The sequence below is a fragment of the Priapulus caudatus genome, unplaced genomic scaffold (genome assembly GCF_000485595.1).
Source record: "Priapulus caudatus unplaced genomic scaffold, Priapulus_caudatus-5.0.1 Scaffold30, whole genome shotgun sequence".
NCBI lineage: Eukaryota > Metazoa > Priapulida > Priapulimorpha > Priapulimorphida > Priapulidae > Priapulus > Priapulus caudatus.
The window spans coordinates 792,131-814,446 of NW_014577091.1; the positions used below are offsets into that span (position 1 = coordinate 792,131).

The 22,316-nt window shown below is 46.1% G+C and overlaps 1 protein-coding gene and 1 long non-coding RNA gene across 2 annotated transcripts in view; both read left to right on the forward strand.

Annotated features, from left to right (window-relative positions):
* Nucleotides 1–22,091, forward strand: part of LOC106815980 (kielin/chordin-like protein) — a 28,176-nt gene extending 6,085 nt beyond the window's left edge. Inside the window, exons 7-33 of the mRNA XM_014820518.1 lie at nt 2,356–2,410; nt 2,494–2,676; nt 3,461–3,677; nt 4,004–4,169; nt 4,869–5,048; nt 5,320–5,500; nt 5,834–5,950; nt 6,604–6,843; nt 7,568–8,014; nt 8,528–8,696; nt 9,050–9,128; nt 9,551–9,716; nt 10,841–11,041; nt 11,359–11,532; nt 12,219–12,404; nt 12,795–13,018; nt 13,704–13,868; nt 14,424–14,651; nt 15,263–15,490; nt 15,915–16,066; nt 16,344–16,482; nt 17,181–17,390; nt 18,197–18,347; nt 18,624–18,751; nt 19,290–19,470; nt 20,052–20,180; nt 20,677–22,091. Of these exons, the coding sequence (XP_014676004.1) occupies nt 2,356–2,410; nt 2,494–2,676; nt 3,461–3,677; nt 4,004–4,169; nt 4,869–5,048; nt 5,320–5,500; nt 5,834–5,950; nt 6,604–6,843; nt 7,568–8,014; nt 8,528–8,696; nt 9,050–9,128; nt 9,551–9,716; nt 10,841–11,041; nt 11,359–11,532; nt 12,219–12,404; nt 12,795–13,018; nt 13,704–13,868; nt 14,424–14,651; nt 15,263–15,490; nt 15,915–16,066; nt 16,344–16,482; nt 17,181–17,390; nt 18,197–18,347; nt 18,624–18,751; nt 19,290–19,470; nt 20,052–20,180; nt 20,677–20,747 (4,767 nt within the window). The 3' untranslated portion in view covers nt 20,748–22,091. The remainder of the gene's footprint in view (nt 1–2,355; nt 2,411–2,493; nt 2,677–3,460; nt 3,678–4,003; nt 4,170–4,868; nt 5,049–5,319; nt 5,501–5,833; nt 5,951–6,603; nt 6,844–7,567; nt 8,015–8,527; nt 8,697–9,049; nt 9,129–9,550; nt 9,717–10,840; nt 11,042–11,358; nt 11,533–12,218; nt 12,405–12,794; nt 13,019–13,703; nt 13,869–14,423; nt 14,652–15,262; nt 15,491–15,914; nt 16,067–16,343; nt 16,483–17,180; nt 17,391–18,196; nt 18,348–18,623; nt 18,752–19,289; nt 19,471–20,051; nt 20,181–20,676) is intronic.
* LOC106815989 lies at nt 4,959–5,921 on the forward strand. The gene is made up of 3 exons (XR_001394820.1): nt 4,959–5,048; nt 5,320–5,500; nt 5,834–5,921. It is a non-coding gene; the product is annotated as an uncharacterized LOC106815989 (long non-coding RNA).
* Nucleotides 22,092–22,316: the final 225 nt, after the last annotated feature.

Sequence of the window (22,316 nt, forward strand, 5' to 3'; positions counted from 1 at the left end):
TCCATCCATCCATCCATCCATCCATCCATCCATCCATCCATCCATCCATCCATCCATCCATCCATCCATCCATTCAACTATGAAATAGTTTCTCCTACTCGAAAGTTTCTGAAGCCATGAACGAGTCATGCGGTTGCTCGAATTTCACTCAGCTTCCCGTGTCTATATATAGCGCGCTGTATTTGCTCATTTCTGTTAGATTTTTACTTTCGTTGGATGGTCGTAATCAGCGCATGCTGTTTAAGTTTGTATACATCACTCGCCACGACGTAGTCATGCGAGTTTTTTTCGTTTCCAATCGATAGAATATCCCCGTCCGTCAATTGTAGCTGTTGCTAATACGTCCGTGAGTACATGAATAAATGTTGCTCGTATTGGTGTAACAGACACATAGTGTTTTGCTTGTTTCTTATGTTGCCTCCTCATAATTTTAATCTCCATAGACACGTGTTTAACATCTAACACGATGGCCAGCGCCATCTGTGGGCATGCATTCAGGACTCGTGTAAAAACAGTCCCGTAGATCAAGTCTGTTTCTAGCTAACTGATCAGTAGTTAGTTTTAGGAACTAACTAGCAGGTAGAATACTGCGTGTTTTTTGTTCACCAAATCATAGACCAGCTGTTGTGAAGTGTCCAGAGCTGGTACTCTCTCACATCGAAACTGTGTTATGTGCTTGAATGCAAATTAACCACAGAAGGTACTGGTTGACATGTGACAAAGCCATCATGCCATTCTCGTTCTAACTATACTCGTTAGTTAGAATCACTCAATCTACAAGCTTCGCAAGCATTTCGCACAACGCCATACACACAGTGGTACATACACATTACTGGGGCAATTTATAATCAAACGCTTAAGTCGAATTAAGACACAAGGGCACTTGTGCACGAACGTACACAACGATCACACGCGCTCACGCATGGACAATCACACACGCACGTACACCCAAACACATGCACGTACACAATCACACGCACGCGTGTGTGCGTGAGCGCGTGTGTGCGTGAGCGCATGTGTGCTGAGCGCGTGTGTGTGATGTGTGTGCGTGAGCGCGTGTATGCGACGTGTGTGCGTGAGCGCGTGTGTGCGACATGTGTGCGTGAGCGCGTGTGTGCGACGTGTGTGCGTGAGCGCGTGTGTGTGACGTGTGTGCGTAAGCGCGTGTGTGCGGCGTGTGTGCGTGAGCGCGTGTGTGTGACGTGTGCGTGAGCGCGTGTGTGCGGCGTGTGTGCGTGAGAGTGTGTGTGCGACGTGTGTGCGTGAGCGCGTGTGTGCGACGTGGGTGCGTGAGCGCGTATGTGCGATGTGTGTGCGTGAGCGCGTGTGTGCGTGAGCGCGTGTGTGCGTGAGCGCGTGTGTGCGAAAGGGCGTGTGTGCGTGAGCGCATGTGTGTAACGTGTGTGCGTGAACGCATGTGTGCGACATGTGTGCGTGAGCGCGTGTATGCGACGTGTGTGCGTAAGCGCGTGTGTGCGACGTGGGTGCGTGAGCGCGTATGTGCGACGTGTGTGCGTGAGCGCGTGAGCGCGTGTGTGCGTGAGCGCATGTGTGTGACGTGTGTGCGTGAACGCGTGTGTGCGACGTGTGTGCGTGAGCGCGTGTGTGCGACGTGTGTGTGTGAGCGCGTGTGTGCGATGTGTGTGCGTGAGCGCGTGTGTGCGACGTGTGTGCGTGATCGCGTGTGTGACGTGGGTGCGTGAGCGCGTATGTGCGGCGTGTGTGCATGAGCGCGTGTGTGCGACGTGTGTGCGTGAGCGCGTGTGTGTGACGTGTGTGCATGAGCGCGTGTGTGCGACGTGAGCGTCAATCACGCAAAGCGCGCAGCGAAAACTTAAAATGGATGTATAAATTAGTTTTTGAACGTTAGAATAAACAAGTCTTAGCTCATACATTTTATTTTTTCTTTCCCACTCCTCTTTTTTTGGAAGGGGGCTTTTTGGTTTTGCCCCCCTCTCCACTTTTTGGATTGGAGGGTCGGCCGCCCCCCCCCCTCCTTCCGGCGCCTCTGAATGCTGGCAATGCTGGCAAATAATAATAATCTGTGTTTGCGTCGGTAAAGCGTCTCTAAATATAACAGCATGTCAACTAACCTAATATAACCCAATGTTAACTAAATATAACAGCATGTTAACTAACCTAATATAACCCAATGTTAACTAAATATAACAGCATGTTAAACTATGCCACATAATACAACCATCTACAAGACATATTTAACAAATTTGAAATATAAACTACCTATACAAGCCCCAAATTATCTAGTCGTTATTACTCAGTCATATTCCTAGGTTTTAATTTGCTCCTGAACACATCGTATCCCTTAGGTACATTCTTAACACTGTCATTATGCAGGTAATGGCTGAACTCGGCCACCCATACAGGTGCCAACTGATCCCGTTTGTGCACAGTTAGGCAAGTTAGGCACAGTTAGGCACAGTTAGGCAAGTGGCCTATGCGCTGAACACTAACTGTTCATCGTGTGCATTGCAGTGGTCTGCATTGATGGACTAGGCGGTAGTCACAGCGAACAAAGCTGGTGGCAGTCTACGGAAGACGAGTGTCATAACTGTACGTGTGTGGGCGGACAGCAACAGTGCGAACACAGGGGCTGCCCGGCCACGCCCTGCACTCACCCAGTGCATCCAGACGACTCGTGCTGCCCTCTATGCACAGGTAAACCTGTTGAGTATTACACTAATAGTACAGGTGTAATAATAATAATAATAATAATAATAATGATAATAATAATAATAATAATAATAATAATAATGGGTAAAGTATAATAATTACACTGTAACTATTGTAGTTTTAGCAGATAGGAAGTGTGTAAATTTTCGTCATTTGTGTATTATACATGTTCAATAACGATGTATCTTTGCATTTACTAATGTCAAGAACCGGCTCGTAGATGTCGATACTCTCAGTAATACGCATGCTTGTGTTTCTTACATACATCCTCATTGATAATTTGACCCTTGCTAAAATATGAGTGACAACTTATATTACCTCTATCTACGACGCGCACAGTTTTCTACTTGCGCTGTACCATCCTGTGAGATCCCCTAATTGCATCTACCCATGTCATCCTTAGAGTGCTTCCTACTCACACTGCGCTCGTGCTAAAACATGGGTGACAGCGTGCTTCTACCTATGTCATTTCTAGACTACATCCCTATCGTTCTGAAACACTGGTGACAGCTTGCTTTTACCTATATCATCTTTAGACTACATCCTTATCGTGCTAAAACATAGGTGACAGCTTACTTCTACCTTTGTCATCCTTGGACTACACCATTATCGTTCTGCAGCATGGATGACAGCTTACTTCTACCTCTGTCATCCTTAGACTACACCCTTATCGTTCTGAAACATACGTGAAAGCTTGCTTCTACGTTTGTCAACCCCTACTCGCGATCAAACTTTAGTAACAGCGTACTTCTACATTTGTCGTCCCTAGACTGTCTGCTGGATAACGTCACCCATGCCGACGGTGCGCCGATCAGGACTGCCGACCCGTGCGAGGAGTGCAGGTGTGATGGCGGCAGCGTCATGTGTCGTGTCGGACCCTGCGAGTGCGACCACAAGGGCCGACTGTACGAGCACGGAGAGAGCTTCTACGATGGCCACCCGTGCATCAACTGTACGTGTAACAAGGGAGATGTCACGTGCGAGAGGTGAGTCGCGCCCAGCCCTCTGAAAGCGAGGTCTCTGATGATGTGTTGGTGCCGGAAGGTGCTAGGGAAGAGGGGTGCTGATGAAGGCGGGCACTAATGAGGGATGGATGGTAGTGAGCGTAGTTACTGGTGAAGGTTGGTGAGACATGACATGTTACTGGTGAGTATTGGCACCATACTAGCGATTCGATGAACGTCGGGTATGGTTGGGGCTTTCATTATACTGCTGCTAGGTGGTGTTAGGACTGTGTGTAATACGCCTGTATACAATCTAATCTAATCAATCTAATCTAATCTAATCTAATCTAATCTAATCTGTGTTGCAGGCTGGACCTACTGTGTCGCCCGCGGTGTGCGCACCCGGCTCGGGTGAGGGGTGGCGACGTATGCTGCCCCACGTGCGACAACTGTGAATACCATGGCAGCTACTACCGTAACGGGCAGAAGTTTACGATGACCACGGACGGAATGTGCCAATTGTGCAGCTGTGAGGTGAGAATGCCTGCTAATTATATGCTGCATTCGAATAAGTCTCACGACAAAATGATTGAAAAAAATAACAGTTCAGAGGTCCCCGTTTTATCGGGAATAGTCAGGAACCATGAAGATGTTTCACAGCGGAGGTCCCAATTATGCTGTGAAGACATTTCAAGTTACACATGCATGCATAATTGTATCTAGCGCAATCGTCTGCACACACCACGAGCTGTTCAATACAGCCACCGTACAATACACATAAGTTTAGCTCTAAAAATGTTTTGTGAGCTAGTTTTTGTCAAAATCTGCTGAAAAGCCGAGAATTGTTAGTTTCCATTTTAAGTTTAGGATCGTTTTACAACGTTCACTTAATAAAGAATGAAGGTTTGTCCTAAATGAAATATCCTGTTTAATCGAAGTCCTGTCGTTTTTACCCGATTTAAATCATCCGCGTAAAGTTTTTTTCAATAAAACATGTCGTTTAAGCGATGCGCCCGGTCATTCGAGGCCCGATAAAGCAGGAACCACTGTATATTGCTCAATGAATTCGTTATGTTGTTGCAACGGGTTATTGTTTGGTAGTATTGCTACTACTTAGCCCATGAATGCAATGTGTTGCCCTCATCCAGGATGAGTTAAGCTTTTGTACTCCAAGTATGGAGCGGGTGTATATATCCTATTGATGTTTCAAGTGTTCCCGCAACGTATTTGCAGGACGGAGACGTAACATGCGCAGTAGAGAAGTGTGAGAGCCCACAATGTGACAACCCGGAGGTCGTTGCTGGTAGTTGCTGCCTTCACTGTCCGCCACTGTGCACAATAGGGGTCGCTGTGTACGAAGAGGGCGATATCTGGGTGGATGAGGCGGATGCGTGTAAGACATGTGTGTGCAAGGTTAGTTGCAGCTTCATTAGTAGTAAATTGTAGCGGTTCGTAATTAATTTATTTGTCATAAACCTTGATTAGTGACCGGAGACTCTTCGCTTTAAGCGACCTGCTTAAAAATGATTACCGACCCAGGTTTTACTGGCGACATAGAGGTTAGGAAACACTGGGGTAGGTCTTTGTAATTTTTTCCATCCGATGAACGAGAAAAGTTTTTTAAAAAGAATATAGCTATTGCGAGGACAGTGTAATAAAGACTGACCCCACTGTGTCGTTGCAGGCGTCGCAGGCTGTATGCACGGAGGATCTCTGCGTGCCCGTGTCCTGTTCGCACCCGTCTAAGCCCGCGGACAGCTGCTGCCCCGTCTGTGAGCGCTGCCAGGTCTCCGAGCTGACATACGACAACGGACAGCAGTTCACGCATGCCGACGATCCCTGCCAGACGTGCAGCTGTGCGCACGGTACGCGTTATCCTCGTCATTTATCAAGAGCTAAGTATTACCTAGTATTATGTACCTAGTTTATACTTACCTAGTAATAACAGCTCGTGTTCTTAGCTCTTGATTTTATTCTTCTGTGTAACTATGTGCATGAACTCGGGTTAATGTCGAGCGGCGACGTCGCATAAAATCGTTATCTGGGTCATGACGAATTATATTTAAATGCGAAGATTAGGTTCGCGACTCGGTTCTCTGCTAGACATCGATTAAGGAGAGAGATTAAGAGATCGCTTAAGGGAGAGATTAAAGAATTGTTCGTATCGCTAAGGAGAGAAATCTGTTGCTACGTTGCAGGAAACATCACGTGCGAGCCAGTCGGCTGCCCAACACTGCAGTGTGACACGCCCTGTCCGCCCGACAACCCCAACTGTAGAAAAGCACAGCCAGGAGAGTGCTGCCCAACTTGTAATGGTAAGTTATTGACTATTGAAGAATTTGCTTCTCGGCAAATTTTACATAATTTCACTGTTATTCTTATAGTATGTTAATTGGCAATTTGAATAAAAGTTAAAGAAATATGATCTAGCAATGCTGGCAATGCTGGCAAATAATAATAATCATAAAATAAATATAACAGCATGTTAACTAAACCTAATATAACCCTAATGTTTAACTAAATATAACAGCATGTTAACTAACCTAATATAACCTAATGTTAACTAAATATAACAGCATGTTAACTAACCTAATATAACCTAATGTTAACTAAATATAACAGCATGTTATAAATAACCTGACCGTTAAAGGAGCCCGCGAATTTCCTGAACTTCCAATTCTCGTGTGTGCGGAGTTCTGGACTAAACGGATAGTGCCTTTGAACAGCTATGTGCAGATCTTGTTCCTTTCTGTGTGCGAGATATCATTTGCCTAAGAGCGCGCCATTACACGGAAGTGGCTATGAGCCATTACACACATGCAGGTTTTACTCTATGTCGTATGACGAGTGATTGTTTCAACAGCGTTTGCAATCGTTAATTGGTTCCGCACACCGATAATAACAAGATGGAGCGCGTATCAGTTTCCATGGCACCGTATTGTGAAGCGGTTTCTTTCTCCCGCTGCAGTCTGCACGTTGAGGGGTTCTACGTACGGAGACGGTACCTCGTTCACCAGCCCGCTAGACAGCTGCCAGGTGTGTGAGTGCGACTACCCCTACGTGACGTGTAAGCGACTACCGTGCCCCCCTGCGGCGTGCCACCACCGCGCGAGCGGCTGCTGTGCTGCCTGCGTCGACTGCAACTATGGCAAGCCGCACGTGGAGCAACGGCGAGGAGTTTCGTCAGTCCGCTGGACAACTGTGATTGGTGCGCGTGCTCCGCGGGGGCGTGTCCCAGTGTACGAAGATGCGCTGCGCCACACCGCGGTGCTCACATCCAGTACAGAACGGTACGCCCCCTACTTGACTTATATAGACTGTCGCGCGAGCACCGTTTCTTATTAAAACTTACGTCTTCATAGCAGGCAAAAGCAGAATCGTTCTTTTATCATCATACGTAGCTGCGTTTATGCGTGTATTGGCTTAGTGTAGTATGTCGCGAGAAAATGTGTCGCACGTACTGTGTTACTCGATACAAGTGTTGTTTTGTTCGTACAAGCTGGTCTGTTTCGTTGACGTTCGGGTCATAATATTTTAAATAATCCACCGTTTGCGTTTAAAAATTCTTTCTAGAGAGAGAGAGAGAGAGAGTGAGAGAGAAAGAGGAAGAGAGAGAGCGAGGGCGAGAGAGAGAAAGATGAGAGAAGACGAGAGAGAGAGAGATCCGAGAGAGAGAGAGAGAGAGAGAGAGAGAGAGAGAGAGAGAGAGACAGAGAGATAGCGCGCGCGGGTGGAGGAGAGCACACACGCCCCTCTTGCTTGTTGGTGTGCATATTTTTACACGTAAATAAAGTCGTCCCACTGATATGTCGTCAAACCCGTCGCAAAACACATGAAATCACATTGTCGGTCTTATACCAGCAAGTAGGATCCAACATAGTCGTATCTCACTGTTTATTCTATGATAACGAATACTCTTTCGCGTGCTATAGGTTGTTGCAAGGAGTGTACCGACTGCTATATCGACGGGCAGCAGGTGGCGGACGGAGCTAGCCTCGACTACGAGCACTCATGCATCACGTGCGAGTGTCGCCATGGCAACGGCGAGTGTCACCAGCGCGCGTGCACGCCCGTCGGCTGCTCGCATCCCGTGACGACGGGTTGCTGCCCCGAGTGCGGAAGCTGCGAATACAAGGACCAGCTGGTGTTGAACGGACAGCTCTTTGCTGAGCCCGATGACCCCTGCGTGTCCTGTGAGTGCCACCAGGGCAACATCAGCTGCGGCCCGTTACAATGTCCGACTGTTGCCTGTACGCACCCCAGCAGGGGACAATGTTGTCTCGAGTGCCACACGTGTAACTATGGTGACAGGGTCTACGCGAACGGCGAACGCTTTGAGGATGAGACGAGACCATGCGAAGAATGTAACTGTAAAAGTGGTAAGTAACGTATCTTAAGTATTAACATATCATCATCATGATCACATATTGTCAGAAAAATATCAGAATCTTCTACTATATACTGGATGCAATATGATGCTCTATCGGATATGAATCAGGAAAATGTATACATGTTTTTTTGTTCATGTAAATATATAATAAAAACACGGGATTCGTAATGTGTTGTCTTAAAGTTTGAGTTTTCTTAACTTTCTATCATGACAAAACAATATCTATTGTTATCTGCTGCTGATGTCGTCTTGGATGCTACTAAAGATGGTGAGATATGCTTACAATACTATAGAATAATGGCTCACTTTCACAGCGAAAGGGGTTTAAATATATGCTTATTTTTCAATTGAATTGTTAAAGGAAACGTACTTCGAAATAATTAAAGATAATTATCTAGTACCTGTATTTAGCATGTACTAGTATTGTGTATCATTGTACGTAATAAGTTACACAGCTGCTACATAGTAAATTTCTGTTGTTTGCAACTCTATCTTCAACCAGGTAACGTTGAGTGTTCGGTGAAGAACTGCCCCCTGGTGAGCTGTTCAGATCCTAAGCCAGGTCCCTGCTGTCCTGAGTGTAACAGACCGTGTAGCCATCACGGCCAGATGTACAAACACGGGCAGACATTCCCGAGTCTGGACGAGGAATGCAACGAGTGTGTTTGCAGGTAAGAATAAATAGGTGCTGTAACGTGTATATTGATTGCCTACTTAAAGCAAAATTTACCGGTCTAACCTCCTTAGGTAAGCAACTATACTATTACCTTAACTAAAAACAATCCTCACGTATAACAGGCAAAATAGAACGCATACTACTCTTGTCTGCGGTCGTAAGTATCTGTTTAATCTTTACATGAAAATGAAATACAGCAATACATAATAATACATACACACACGCACGCACGCACGCACGCACGCACGCACGCACGCACGCACGCACGCGCACGCACACACACACACACATATATATATATATATATATACATCAGTACAATAGCACATGACGTCTTTGTTGCTATAGCGACGGCGAGGTGTCCTGTCACATACGGCCATGTCCACCCGTCAGATGTACGCACCCGCGAGATGGCGCCTGCTGTCAGGTATGAACATTGACGCGTGAAGCCAGTCCCGTCAGATAATTGGCCACCGTGGTTATCGTTTGCCGTAGTTGTTCACCTGTTCACGGTTGCTCCCACGATCGCGTTCGCTCAAAATCGGAACTGAGTACGGAAGAATAAATCACATTTCCTATCGAAGACAGCTACGGTCGTTAAAATTACATCAGTTGTTTTACGAGTACAGCGTACGGTGAGCTGCGGGACCCAAAAGTACTTATTCAGTGACGCCGGTTCTTCAATGACCTTTCGAACATTGAATCCACTTTGGTATTAACCACCGGTCAAAGACAAAGCTAGTCGTTGCCAAGTTAGTAACCCGAGCAGCCCGAGCAGCCAATAAAGATCGAGTAGGATTTATTTTGTGGAGCCGGATGTTCATTTGTTCCGCACTTGTTTTTGGGCAGACGTGCGACAGCGGCTGCCTGTTCCTGGACAAGGTCTACGCTGCCGGTGCCAGTCTAACGAATCCAGCCAATAAGTGTGAGGTGTGTCGCTGCTACGGCGGGGACATGCAGTGCCACACCCTAGACTGTCCCACCCTGTCCTGCTCCAGCACATACATACCTGCAGGTATGATCGTAATGTCATCGTTTAATGTTGGTGGATTTAAATAAAGGAATTGTTTTTATTTTTTATTGTAAGACCTAAAAACTATTAGGCCCACTAGCCGTTGACCTAGTTCAATCCTATCTTCATCATTCAGAGCGTCCTCTCTGCAATAAACATTGCGCTACACGTGTTACATAGTCCGTTCTCTGCATAAAAATGACCAGGGTCGGGTTGTAAGTGCCACCGGGGACAGTCCTCGTCGTCTAGTGTAACCAGTCCTGGTTTCATTGGCAAAATATTGCGTGACCTGAATAACACCAACAAAGATGGTTAAAGGATAACCTACCAAGGCGGCTTAGAAATCTAGAATATATATGTTAAATAAATTAACTATATAAAATATGTAACCTGCGCTCATTATAGAATACCAGATATATACCACTAAATATTCAAGTTAATAACGTCATTCTTAACATTTTTATCTGGCGTATTGAAAGCGCTCTCAACAACATATAATTTGTCTTTTGCTGAATTAGAAGAGATATGCCACGTGATGAGCGCTACGATGTGTAAGAGCACACGTGTTAATAGCACATTAGGGTGTGAAGGTAGTAACTGTGATTACAAGCTCACGCATGAAAATGGGTGCTTAGAACCATATTCGGTAAAACTTCGTGTTGTGTATGGTAGCAAATAACTAAGAGATATATTAAATAATATAATTAGGACTCCGGTCACTCCGGCTCTGCAGTTAGCTACCTATATATTTTTTTCAGGGGAGTGCTGTCCTGTTTGTTCTAACGTGTGTCTGTACGACGGAGTGGCATTTGAGAACGGGCAATCTTGGGTTCCACCCAGCCATCCATGCCAACTCTGCACCTGCAGGTATAAAATAAACGTGGTCTAACTGTGACATATATAGTGATATATGGCTATATATCTAGTGACTATATGAGAATGATGTTATCTATTCTATTGCATTACCGTGAGCTATGATAAATTGTGAACCTTGTATGAGAGCTTATGTCAAATTTTAGTCTGATTCTGTTCGATCGTTACTTCTTATATATATGAACTTGTGTTGGTTAATCCGTCATAGCTTCCAGATCCTACTCTATGCAAATGCAATCCTATAATTCGCGCAGTTTCTCATAAATTTCGTGTGGACTGCTTTATTAGGAACGGCTACACAAACTGCGGTTTAAAACCCTGCCCTGCGTGTTCGCACCCCAAGCTGGTAGATGGTGCCTGCTGTCCTACGTGTACGGACTGCTTCTACCACGGGCAGGAGTACACGAACGGCAGCGATTTTTCAGCAGGTTGTGAGCAGTGCGCATGCGTCAATGGTGAGTCAGATATCGAGCGAATTACTTTTAATTTGTTGTGAGAATTCTTTTATTAGTTTCTGCTGGATTGTCATGGGTTGTTGACAGGCAGTTTGTCATTTGATGGGTAAACGCATCGCTTTCATAAGATATTCACCATAAATTTTTAAGGAATTGATCAGATACGACACCTTTCGTTAATTGAGGAAATTCCTAACATTAATTACCATTACGCATGCGCATTTATGTCACGCGACCCTGTATCAACTGCTGAACCTCTTATGCGCCGACACTGTGCATATGAACGACACGTGTCATGCATTCGTTTCCCCCACCAGGTGACGTTACCTGCGCGCCTCTCACGTGCCCCGACCTGGACTGTGACAACCCGGTGCTGCCCCTTGACGAGTGCTGCCCGATCTGTCCGCAGTGCAGCGTCGACGGTCTGACGTTTCGCGATGGAGAGAACTTTCCCAATCCTGCGGACAGATGCGAGAACTGCACCTGCCGAGGTGCTGCCGTCTTTACCTTAAATTGCACCTCTTCATATCTAGTCTATAAATCGTTTGCAGGGTTTTGAAAGAAACTGAAGCTAATTAAGCGGCCAATCCCGACGTATCCGGTTTTTAATCTCACACATAATTCTTATAACAATAATGATAATGATGACGACGGCGACGACGATGATGATGTTGATGTTGATGATGATGATGAGGATGATGATGGTGATGATGAGGATGCTGATATTAATAATAATAATAATAATAATAGGTAAAGTATAATAATTACACTGTAACTATTGTAGTTTTAGCAGATAGGAAGTGTGTAAATTTTCGTCATTTGTGTATTATACATCACTCAACCCGTACCCGTTCAATAACGATGTATCTTTGCATTTACTAATGTCAAGAACCGGCTCGTAGATGTCGATACTATCAGTAATACGCATGCTTGTGTTTCTTACATACATCCTCATTGATAATTTGACCCTCGCTAAAATATGAGTATTTTGTTATATTACTCGGTAACGTTTCTTGGTGATGTTATAATGTGAACATTTTGCTGGCGTTGTTTTCCGTACTAATTGGCACAAGTTATCATTATCACAATCGCACCAACTTGTAATGTGACATTTTTGGCAGCGCTATTTGTGTCGTTATCTGTCTCTGACCCCGCGCGTTGCGTTGCGTGGATACAGGAACAGCCGTACACTGCGTGAGGCGACCATGCACGGCCACGTGTGCTCACCCGGTGCCCGACAAGTGCTGTCCCCAGTGTGACGGTTGCTACTACAAGCATCAGACGTACACGAACAAGCAACTGTTCAAACCCGGGCCGTGTCAGACGTGCGTCTGTGATGACGGGAGCGTTACCTGCACCGCAGGTGACTGCCTTTATCCTACACCTTACCGTTCGATTAGGCTATAGATGTACATCCCTCCAACAAAAGCATGGCTGTCTGCCATATTCCCTAATAATTGGAATCCTTATATCTTTATGATTATATGATTTTATTATTATGAAGAAGCAGGGTTAACTCGTGGAATATGCCGTCAACGTGTTCATGTTGGGTTAGTTCGGATTTAGTGCTCAGTTATGTATGTATATATAGTTTCAGTATCACACACGCACGCACGCACGCACGCACGCACGCACGCACGCATGCACGCCCACACACACATTATAATGATTATAATAAGAATAATAATAATAATAATAATAATAATAATAAGACGTGCGATTCTCTACCAACAATGGCTGTGCACGATTGCAGATAAATGTGCGGAGCTGAGCTGTCAGTTCAGGATTCGTGACCCGGGGTCATGCTGCGAACGCTGCCAGGGTTGTTCCTACGAGGGTCAGGAGTACGAGGAGCACGCAATATGGCCGTCGAAGCACGACTCGTGCGTCAAGTGCACCTGTCACCAGGGCGTTGTCACCTGTGCGCGGAAACACTGCATGACACCATGCGCTCGCTCCTTCCTTAGACCTGGTCAGGTGAGTACAACTGCTCGCCGCATCTATACGTGAGGTCTAAGCAGGTATGTGCTCAGGTGGGCATTCATATTCTTGCACTTCGGCAGGTAAGCACACCTGCACAGGCACAGCTTCCGTGTAGCTAACATTTCAGAACATATTCTGCTTTCATCTATGACAAATACCACATACGCATATATACGCTCTCCTATGAAACTATTTGTCATAGGAAGATTCTTCCTATGACAACTATTGGCGAGTCAACTTCGTTCCTCTTTACAGCTGAAATTCACTGCTTGCGTTCATAATAGCGCTCCTAAACTCCTATGATGCGCACAACACACGCATGACACCCTTTCTCACCTGCAGAATCTTCCTATGACAAATAGTGTCATAGGAGAGCGTATATGCGTATGTCGTATTTGTCATAGGAAGATTCTTCCTATGACAAATAGTGTCATAGGAGAGCGTATATGCGTATGTCGTATTTGTCATAGGTGCTAGCAGAACAAGCTGTATTTCACGCGTGCCCTGCACATACTTTTATATGTTAGACGGTCAAGTTTTTAATATTTTGTATGGTTTCATCATCTGTATTCTCTCCGCAGTGTTGCCTATGCTGCAGGGGATAGCTATTATATTGTAACATATGGGTGACATATACGTTCTCGATACGTGACATGCACTGCATGTGTTTTCACTACAGTGTTGCCCAGTCTGCAGAGGTTGCTATTACAAGGGCGCACTGCACATCAGCGGCAAAGTATTCCATCCTGACAACGACATTTGTCAGACATGTCAGTGCGAGGGAGGGGCCCTCCAGTGCTGGAAAGAGACCTGTCCCGCCTTGCTCGATTGCCCAGCTGACGAGGTAAAGGTCATTTATTGCTTCAGTCATACACTGCAAGATATCGCTTACGATGTACGTCCTGGTTTAGACATAGCAGTGATGTATATAGATTGAAGAAAGCAGGGTTATAATTTGTTATACGTGTACAGCAAGTATCAGACCTCGCCTATATAATTTTTACACAGACTTTGCCTAGGATATAACGCGTATGTTCTTTCTATATAGTTCTAATACATCGCTGTTGGGCATAGAGCTTGTGTGTTAGCGTCAATGCAGTTTGTGCCTGTTAGACATTCATAGTACGTCGAGGTTATCCAGTAGTTTTGTACAGGAAGCAGCCTTTACCCATATTCGCAACCCCGGCATTTTTAGTTGGCGGTTTGATAGCGATGTACGACGCGACATTACAGCGCTGTTAGCCATAATAGAAAGAGAATGCTAGACAGAATGCATCTAGAGCTGCCGCTTGTCGCACACCACATGGAATAACTATGTCTCATTATCGAGGCATTCTAATATGTAAAGCTATGTTGCTGGATGCCAACGGTAGGTGATAGCCTTGCGTTGTGCTTATAGGTGCTGCCACCTGCACACGACCAGTGCTGTCCCCACTGCGCGCGTCACCTGGTGTCCAGCTGCACTGCGCTGAGCGTCGACGTGGTGCCGACGTCCGATCCCTGCTATACATGCCGCTGCTCGCAGCACGGCAGCTGGCTGTGCGAGCGCCGCCAGTGCCCCCTGCTGAGTAACTGTCCGCAGTCTGAGATCTACATGCCACCTGGCGAGTGTTGCCAGAAATGCAAGGTGGGTGACGTCGATAAGTAGTTGATTATGAATGTTTTGGACGGAATGGAGTGTAGATTGGATACGTACTGGAAATTGCACAAGCTCCATACATCGTTTATTAAATAAGTTATAAAGATGTTGCGTGTGATTCTGATTAAAGTATGGATCAGTGTTCCAGCTAATGTTATGATTATGGTTACAGTTAGGTGTACGGTTAGGATTGGGGCCGGAAGTATAGTTCGGCTAGGCTTAATAGTATGGCGAGAGCTAGGAGACACCTAGACACCAATAGCAACTATGAATATATTTATAAAAAATAACCATCACACAGAAGTTGACATGTTTTCGTGTCCTGTGAGCATTGACGACATTACGCCGCACAGCGACCAGTTCTGACCTTGAGTGACCACAGGTCACGACATCAACGTGAAAACCATAGAAATAATATACTAGTTAGACTATGATATATATGTACATATATAGACTATACATATATATAAATAAGTATATATATATAGTGTCTCTATATATTTCTATGGTTGTTGCGAGTTTTTGCGCTACGTTCACACATCGCCGCCACGAGTCGCGACTTCCTTCCCTCACGCGCGCTCGCGTTGCCGTGGTTACAGCTGTGCTACTCGGAGGCAGACGGCGCCTTCTTCCGCGACGGGCACGTGTGGCCGGCGATGACGGACCCGTGCGAGCAGCACAGCTGCCGCGGCGGCGTCGTCAGCACCAGTCGGCTCGTTTGCCCCGTCCTGCACTGCCGGCCCGACGAGCTGCGGCAGCTGCTGCCGTTCGACTGCTGCGAGGAGTGCGTGCACCGCAGCAACCTGACGTGCATCGTCTCTGGACAGGTAGACACGGTATATATCGTCGCTAACAATTACGTCTACTCGTAGAAAGCCGCTGTAGCGTATCGGTAGACGTAGTTATCTGCGGATAGAGAGTGTACATACGGTCATTGCATGAACATGGGTGGGAGGGGCGTTGTCTGAAACATTTTAGTCGTAATATTCGCCTTGCAAAGTTTGCTATGTGCTATAATCGTATTGATGATTATCGTAGACCTAATATGTTTCCTGACAACGGCCTTGTAGATTTTGGACAGATGCAGTCGTCGTGTGTCATCCTGATTGATTACACACCTGGAGATAAAACATCTTGGATGACATACCTCGGCATTACACACCTAGACATAAAACATGTGGGAAACACATACCTCGGCGTTACATACTGGGTTATGCCTGGGTATTACATAGCTAGTTTGCCATGTTACAGCTGCACAGTGGTGGCGAAAGGTGGCAGTTAGATGACTGCACGCATTGCGTCTGTGAGGAGGGTGAGAACCTGTGCACGGTGCAGACGTGTGAGCCGCTCAACTGCAGGCCGGATCAAGTGCCATTCATGGCTCCTGGCGCCTGCTGCCCAGAGTAAGTTACGCTCAAGTATTACAGGGGATTTACCGTTTTCTTTTGGGTTTAGTTGCATTGACAGTGTGTGTACGTGTGTGCGTGCGTGCGTGCGTGCGTGCGTGCGTGCGTGCGTGCGTGCGTGTTTGTGCGCGAGCATGTATGCACGCACGCGTGCGTGTGTGCACGTGTGTGCGCTAGCGTGTACGTGGCGTTCGCGCGCGTGTACAAGTATGTGCGTGCGCGCGCGTGTGTGCATGCGGGTCTCCTGGCTTTACATAATCTGCTTGTTGTCTAGGTGTATCACGCGGCCAGTAACGTGCGTAGGGTTCGGCGACCCGCATTACCGCACGTTTGACGGCAACATGGTGCACTTCCAGGGTACGTGTCGTTACGTACTAGCAGCCGACTGCGTCACGGGCAACTTCACCGTGGAGGTACGTGCATGTGCACACTCACAAATACACGAGTAGCGAACACAAATAGTAAAAATAACGTAATTGAAGTCGAAGAATAATAGTGAACGAAACTCCTAATGCTTGCGTTATTAGCTCTGCACTTACTGCCTGCTAATTCAATTTATCTAAGTCCAAATGATTTCATGCATGGGTAGAATGTAAGCTGTCACCGCCATGTACGCGCGCGCACAGTTATACTCCATTCTACACATAGCCGACAAAATTGTCAGCGCGCCAGTGACCTGCGGTTAGATTTTTTAGTGGTGGACATAATCTCATTATAACACGTTTTTAACCGAGATTGGAGAAACAAATTTGTATAATCTTTTTTATGGCGCGCAATATTATATATATATATATATATATATATATATATACTATCAAGAGACGATAATAAACAAATATGTACATAATGATATAAGCATTATCCTCTATTTATACAATAACTCAAGCAGCTGTTCAGTTACGGCCCTATTATCACTTTAAACACTCTGTTATAGTGTTATAGTTTATAGTGTAAGAAGTTGTACCTTCCAATGTCTTTACAATGTGAACACATGAGTGGACTCCGCAATTATATTAAAACCAGTGTGCCCATGTGCCCCCATATGGCGAAACGAAATTGGGTCGTCTATCTATCAGGATCTATCAGCCGAATTCTGCCGTCGTGATTCTAGGTTGTGAACACTGACCGAGGTCACCGCGGGTCAGTGGCATGGACGGAGTCGGTGACTGTGAAGATAGCTGGATCCGTCTACGACCTGCTGCGGCAAGGTCGCGTGAGGGTCAATGGCGAAGACGTCGACCTGCCCCTATTGCATCGCCCACAGGTGCTGGTGGAGAAAACTGGGAATACCATCATGCTCACCACGAATGTCGGAATGAAGGTATCTGCCATCACCAATATCAACTTCAATATCACCACCAGAGACAACATCATTATCATCGTCGTCAACAACAATAACAACAACGACGACGACGACGACGACGACGACGACGACGACGACGACGACGACGACGACGACGACGACGACGACGCGACGACGACGACAACGACGACGACGCGACGTACGACGCACGACGACGAACGACATCACGACGAGACGACTACGAGCTACGTGACGACGACCGCCGGACGACTACGAAAGCGACGACGACGACTACGACACGACGACTACGACGCGGACGACGCACGGACTTACGCACGACGACGCCGACGACTACGGGACGCGACGACGGACGACTTACGACGCGACGACTACGACGTACGGACGCGACGACGAGCGACTACGACACGGCGACGACGACTACGACGCGCGCGAGCCCGACGACGACGACGACGCGATCGACGACGCATTACGACACGCTGGCGAACGACGACGACAACTACGACGACTACGACGATGACAACAACAACAACAACAACAACAGTAATCTTATACAGCTATAAAGTCAGTAATTCAATAATTCTCCTCCTTATGGTACATGGTTATCATTAACATATCCATCGTTACTGCTGCTGTCTCAGCGAGTGTATTTTATTTACTATATATTATATAGTAAATCGTAATAATCGTATAGTAATATTGTATCCCAAATAGAAACACCTGAATGCATGTTTCTGTGCAATGTTTAATAACAATCCATCTCATTATTTTGTTATTTTTACTATGTCTTTATTCTCCATCTTTAGGTTCTGTGGAATGGCGACAGCTACGCAGAGGTGAGTGTGCAGCCCGCCTACATGAGAAAGATGTGCGGACTGTGCGGAAACTACAACAGCTACCCGCCAGACGACTTGCGCATGAGGTCAGGTGACCTGACAACGTCTGCTGCTGTGTTCGGTGAGTGCGTAAAGCGTTTGCTGCGCCCTCGTACGTCACGAACCGCACAAACGCGTGTCCCCCGGTATGTAATCTCATGACAATGCATTGAACTCATGTCAACGCCTGCATTGTTCACAACGCGGGAGTATTAACGTTGTATAAACACATATTAGTTGTATAAACCCATTGAACGCAGTAGCTATGTCTTCTGCTCCCCCTCCTCGGCAAACAGCGAGCTATTCTATCGTGTTCCGCGCCCACTACATGCGCATATATACTTCCGTGTTTTCACAGGTAATTCGTGGAAGGTGCCTGACAGCAGCAGGGAGTCGCAGTGCAAGGATGCGATCGACATCGACCCCTGTGTGCAGGGCGGCTACGCTGCCCGCAAGCTGGCAACGACGAAATGCGCCGTCATTCGCGTAAGTCCCCCCCCCCTACATGCGGCCAGCCAACGCCTATAATAATAAGCCCGCACTTGTGAACCCTCGGCATTCGTGAACCTACCATGTAGGACCTTAGTGTTTATACATGATTATTAATTACTAATTTAGTATTGTACTTTAGGAACCTACTCGGTAGGACCTTAGAGTAATGATGCCTACATGTGTGCGCTGTAGTCTAGTAGTCATGTTGTTCCTAATGGTTTGCATGATTTGTAGGTAATACAATGTACGAGGAACGTGTTAATAAAAGAAGACCCATGGGGAATTCATATCTTACTTGCATGCTGTAGGCATGTCATGTTTTGCCTCTCTTAAGCGTATTAAACTACAATGTTAATGTCCGTCATTCGCCAGGTGGCGCTCGCATAACTAGTTGCCATAATTGGTGATACCAGCGTCAACTGTTAGCGTCTGCATTCGTGGCTGTCTCGTCGCAATTTTCCCGCCTGTGTCACGCCGTGGGGTGGCGTGACCGTAGCTAGTCGCCATTTCTAATGACGATGTCCGCCACCAGGGTCCGATCTTCCGGCCGTGTCACCGCGTCGTCTCGCCAGAACCGTTTTTCGCGTCGTGCGTCTACGATCTGTGCGCATGCGCACACACCGAGCCGTGTCTCTGCGACATCCTCGGCACCTACGCTCTCGAGTGCGCTCAGGCCGGCGTCACGCTCAACTGGAGGTCAGAGGCGCTCTGTGGTGAGTCTGAGGTCGTGGCTGGCCTAACGGCGGAGTGGGCGTCACGATAGTCGTGTATCGTGGATGATTTTGACGAGATAGCCATCTTGGCAGAGGCGAAATGTGATCGCAGAACCTCCAATTCCAGTTTCTAGGAGACCGAACCGTGCGCGAATTCGTGCTGTTGTCTCCAACGCAGAATATCAATCCAGCAAAATGTCTGCTCCCCGTATAGGCTGTTAGAACCAGGTCGAGGCCTTGCTAAAGCTTCGTGACAACACCGTTACTCTGCGTCCACATCAAAGTGGAGCTGTGTGGTTGCAGCAATACTGCGGTCTCGTCGGCACCGTAGTGACGTACTTGTGAAGCTTTACAATGCCCAATAACTCGCATCAACGGGGTATATAGATTCACTTGTGCGATTCATTCTCGGATAGAATCCGCTTAGACTCTTTTATTTAATCCCTTCCAACTTCCGCGAAATTTCGGGAGCAAGCTAACAGGCTTCTAGCCTATATCTTACAGCTGAATATGATATATGATATGTTTACGTGTGTTTGCTTTGAGCTTAAAACACGCGTTGCGCTATGCTATGTGCGCAGATGAGCAGTGTGACACCGAGCTCGGCTTAATATGGGAGGAGTGCGGGCCTCCCTGTCACAGGACGTGTGCCAACAAGGAGGTGGCGCTGAGCAAGCTCAACGCGGAGTGCTACAAACCCTGCGTACCAGGTGAGTAGCCCCAGCACACTTACTCATATCTGCTACCCTTACTCTGTCGCCATATGTTGCCTGTGGCGTAGATAGGGTGAGGGAAATTGGCAGCATGGTAAAATAATAATTGGTGTGTCACGTTCAGTCAGTTTCATTAACGTGCACCGTATTTGAACTTAGTGATACTTTCATCGATACTTTATAATACTTTTGATTACAATGTTAGTGCTAGCAGCATGCGCCCCAGTTACTTCATTTGCATTTTACCCATCTACACCATATGATCCCGTTGACGACTGGCAAACTAATATAACAATATAACACAGTCATGAAACAGTCCTCGTGTGCTATTAACACAGCCATTCTTAGCATGACATTTCTTCTCTCTCATATCGTAATATTCCTGAATGTAATTCTAATTATCTGCCTGCCTATTTCTTCAATTTCAGCATTATTGTAGCTCCTCCGCCCATGTTGTTTGAAACGTAACTATCAATTGCTCAATGTTTGGCAGGTTGCCGATGCTCGGCGGATCGCGTGCTGTATGATGGACAGTGCATAGCGCCCTCAGACTGTCCCGTGTGACATCGCCATCATAGCGTAACCACGTCTCTACTTTCAACTGTTGCATTCCGGCGGGAACGACTTCCATAATCGGCAACAAGATAGCGCTAGCTGAGAATTAGCGATGTTTTCACGATTGGTGGCTGCGGATAGTGACCGTCTGCGGTAGACCAACCAAGGAAGGGCTCGGCGAAGGTTGGCAATTTGAGATTTACGTTGAAGATCGGGTCAACGATTTTTGACTATAGTTATGGAGGAGATGGTCAACCGATAGAAATGGCAGCTATGAATGAAGTTATTTATTTCTGACTACACGTATGTAGGAAGATATCCTGTGATGATGGCAGCTACGTACAGGGCCTGGTTTATTGTTGATGACTGCAACTATGGGCAGAGGTGACCATTAGTGACGGCAACTTTAATGAAGATTGACCAGTGGTGATGGCAGCTAGAATGGAACTTAAGTATGAATGACTGCAGCTATCCAGGAATTAAACTATTGTGACTACGACTACGTAAGGAATTATCTTGTGATAATGGCAGCTACAGGGCATGGTTAACTGTTGGCAACTAGGAGCTATATCGTGGATGTGAACCAACGTTGATGGCAGCTATGGCAGATGACAACTATTACTGACTGTGGATATGAACAGAGCTAACTAACGGTGACTACTGCTATGTGGAATGATAGTCAGTGATGATTGCAGCTAGAAAGAAAGATGAACTGTTTGTGACGGCACCTAATAAGGAGCGCAACCCAGTAATGATGGAAGCTCTGCAGACCGCCTCGGGTAGTGGAGCTGGTGATCACACGATAAGAAAGCCAACCACGGGTGACACCACTGCGGTTATGGCTTCTATTCATTTATTAAGGTTTAATCAACTTTACAACTCATTGCAGTTGAAATCCACCTTCGTCGGCGGGCTCTATGCCCCCGATTATTACATTAACTTGAGATCACATCCAATTGTGACTGGAATCACTTTAGTTATATGTTATGTGCGGGCACATTACGCGAGAAGTTAAATGACGCCATGAAGATCACTGTCTGTGTGTGTATATGTATTTACGTGTAGTATGTTGGGCTGGAGATATCTCTTGTAGAATATCATTTGGCGCGAAGTGACAGCGTACACTGTCGGAAACCTGAGAGGAATAAAGTTCATATTCCTACCCCTAACTGTTTGTGCTACACAAATGTGTATTTATTCGAAGGAAAGCTAGTATATAGCGGACGCGGTAAGTGATGTGTTAACTGTACTAGCATATTGTACATGGCAGCTTAACGATATACGGTTCGTGAAATTTGTTTCAGTAGGTACGGTTTATATTGTGTTGTTTATATTACGAGGAGCGCTCATCACGTGTCGATAATATATATATATATATATATATATGATATTATATATATATCATATATAATATATATATTATATACTATATATAATATATATCAGGAGTTAATAAAGACAAATTTGTCTTTATTAAATTCTGATATATATATATATATCATACATGGATACTTATGCCTGTTATTATCGTTGTAACAACTAAACGTAAAAGTGGGAAAGAGGATGTTATTTATTTAT